This window comes from Ichthyophthirius multifiliis, assembly GCF_000220395.1.
Source record: "Ichthyophthirius multifiliis unplaced genomic scaffold scaff_1120509251410, whole genome shotgun sequence".
Classification (NCBI taxonomy): Eukaryota; Ciliophora; class Oligohymenophorea; order Hymenostomatida; genus Ichthyophthirius; species Ichthyophthirius multifiliis.
In genome coordinates, this window is record NW_004085901.1 from 7170 (window position 1) to 9953 (window position 2784).

At 14.5% G+C, this 2784-nt stretch overlaps 1 protein-coding gene across 1 annotated transcript, besides 4 other annotated features; it reads right to left on the reverse strand. All coding sequences in view use genetic code 6, as the record gives it.

Moving 5' to 3' along the window:
- The first annotated feature begins 14 nt into the window (after nt 1–14).
- Nucleotides 15–69: a microsatellite.
- Nucleotides 17–59: a microsatellite.
- A 303-nt stretch (nt 70–372) lies between the features above and the next one.
- Nucleotides 373–1428, reverse strand: IMG5_198310 (neurohypophysial n-terminal domain protein; the record flags this gene model as incomplete). Its single annotated transcript, XM_004024134.1, has 1 exon — nt 373–1428. The coding sequence occupies one exon, from the start codon at nt 1426–1428 to the stop codon at nt 373–375; it is 1056 nt and encodes a 351-aa protein (XP_004024183.1).
- Nucleotides 550–579: a microsatellite.
- Nucleotides 1429–2505: 1077 nt separating the features above from the next.
- Nucleotides 2506–2563: a microsatellite.
- Nucleotides 2564–2784: the final 221 nt, after the last annotated feature.

A 2784-nucleotide genomic window follows, 5' to 3' on the forward strand; every position in this document is an offset into this window, starting at 1 on the left:
TTTGTTTTAAATGATTATTTTTATTTAAAATAATTTATTATTATAAACATAATTTTTATATTATTAAAAAAAAATAAAAACATATTTAATTTTGAATTTTATATTAAATATTATGTATAATTTAGATTTTATATTTTAAAAAAATAAAAAAAATAAAGATTTTTTATTTTTATAAAAATAGTAATTATACTAATTATAATAATTATTAAAATTAAAAATAATTTTTTTTAATTCAAATAAAACAAAATAAAAAAATAGATGTTATAAATTTATATATATAAAATATGATTATTTAAAATCATAATATTAATGATTTTAATCAGATATATTATATAATTAAATAGTTTATTATTTAATTGTTTAGCTATTTAATCATTAATAATTAGCTTAAACTCTATGTAAAAATCTAGAAATCGGATTTTATAAGCATTATTATTGAGATTCATTATAATTATATCCATCTCTACATTAGGTGCATCTATTTTTATCACATGTTACACAATTAATGAATTTACTACTGCAACTTACACAATTTTTATTTTCATGATTTTCCTAATCTTCCTAATTTTCCTAATCTTCATAGTCATCATAATAACCATCCCAGCATTCTTTACATTCTCCAGAATCACTACATGAATAACATCCATCAAAGCAAAAAGTTGCTAAATTTTATTCAATGGCACTACCTTCTTTGCATTATTTTTCAGACATATTATACGAATATCTAGTAATACATCTTTCGCAAAAATTATAAGTGCATCTTTAGCAATTACTGAATTTACTACTACAACTAATACATACTTTATTTCCATTTTAGTCTAAATCTTAATAAAAGCCATCTTAACATTATAAACATTCTCCAGATTAAGAACATTTATCACATCCTTCTTAACTGCAAGATTCTCCATATTATACATTAGTATCATCTCTAGTAGATTAATCTTAGCATTAATTTTCAGAGTTATCGTTTGAAAATCCTGTTTAACATCTAGTGCAACTATTCTTAGTACATCTTTAACAATTTTCAATTTTACTAGTACAACTAAGACATGTAATGTCCCCTTTATCATCAAAATTTAGATAATAACCATCCCTACATTCCATACATTCTCCAGATTGATAACATATATCACATCCTTCATTGCAATGATCTCCAGTATATTTATCTATTAAAGTATCTTTGATGCATTTTGTTTCAGAATTAAGTATTAAATATCCAGTAGCACATTTAGAGCAACTACTTTGAGTACATTATATACAGTTACCGAAATTAGGTTCGCAAGAAACACACTCATGAGTATCTTAATCTTAATAATAACCTTCTTAACATACAGTTGAAGTATTTACAACGTCATCATTTTGTTATTGACTAGATTAGGTCAATATTACAAATATTAATAAGTTAATTAGAATAGTTTTTTAGAACATTATTTTTTTTAATATTATTTTTTATTTTTATAAATTATGATATTAAATTATTTTTATTGATTGATAAATATGCTTATTTGTAATTATTTTTTTTATTTTATTTTTATTAAAGGCATTAATAATCTTTTTAATTTTGTATATTTAGTTTACGGCGAAATAATATATTAAATATTATTTTCTATTTTATATATATTGATTATGATAAAAATAAAAATTTCTAAATATTAATTGTATAATTATATTTAATTTTTTTTAACATATTATTTTTATTATTTAAGTAAAATATTATATGTATATGATTATATGAACTTAAGCTTTTATGAAATTTTATTTTTTATATTTTATTTTTAAAACTAATAAAAAAAAAATTATTGTTATTAAGTTAATTATGAACAAAAAAAAATAGATTTTAAAAATATTTATTTTCTATTTTATTTTAAACAAATAATAATATAATAAAGATATTTATTTTGATAAAAATATATTATAAGGCAATTTTTTTTAAATTATAAATTTTTATCACAAATTTTTTAATTAAGAAATATTTAGAATTAATATTTACCATAATTTATTAAAATATCATATAGTTTTATCAATGATTAACTAAATTATATTAAAAGATTAAATATATAAAATATAATTTATCTGATAAATTTTTATAAAAAATTAAATAATCTTTAAAAAAATACATGTAATTATTATATAAATATATTTTAAAATTAATACATTCATTAGAAATCTAAGAATTACTTTAATTGTTTTCATTTATATAATTTATAATTTAAAAAAAAATAAACTATGATTCATTTATAATATTAAAAAAAAAATTAATAATTATTTTAAATTAAATAATAAAAAATAAAAATATAAAGGATATATCTTTTTTTAAATATATATATATATGTAAATATTTATAAATTATTAATAATTATATAATAAATTTAATTTATTACTTTTTATTTATTTATATTATATATAATAATATTTTTAAATTTATTTGAAATTCTATATTATATAATTTATCTAAAAAAAAAATACATTAAAAAAAAAAATATTATTTATTTAAAATTATTAATAATATAAATATATATAATATAAATAAATATATATATATATATGTATATATATATATATAATTTTTTTAATTTTCTATTTTTTTTTTTTATAAAGTTATTTATATTTATTATATTTTTATTTTAGATATTTTTTTTAATTATTATATATAATTGATTTTTAATAAAAACATCATATAAAATATGATATGTTTTTATTTAAAAAAATTACAATAATTAAAAATTTAAAATATATTTATTTTATATAATTATAAAAATTAGCTTTTTTTCAAAAAAATCATTT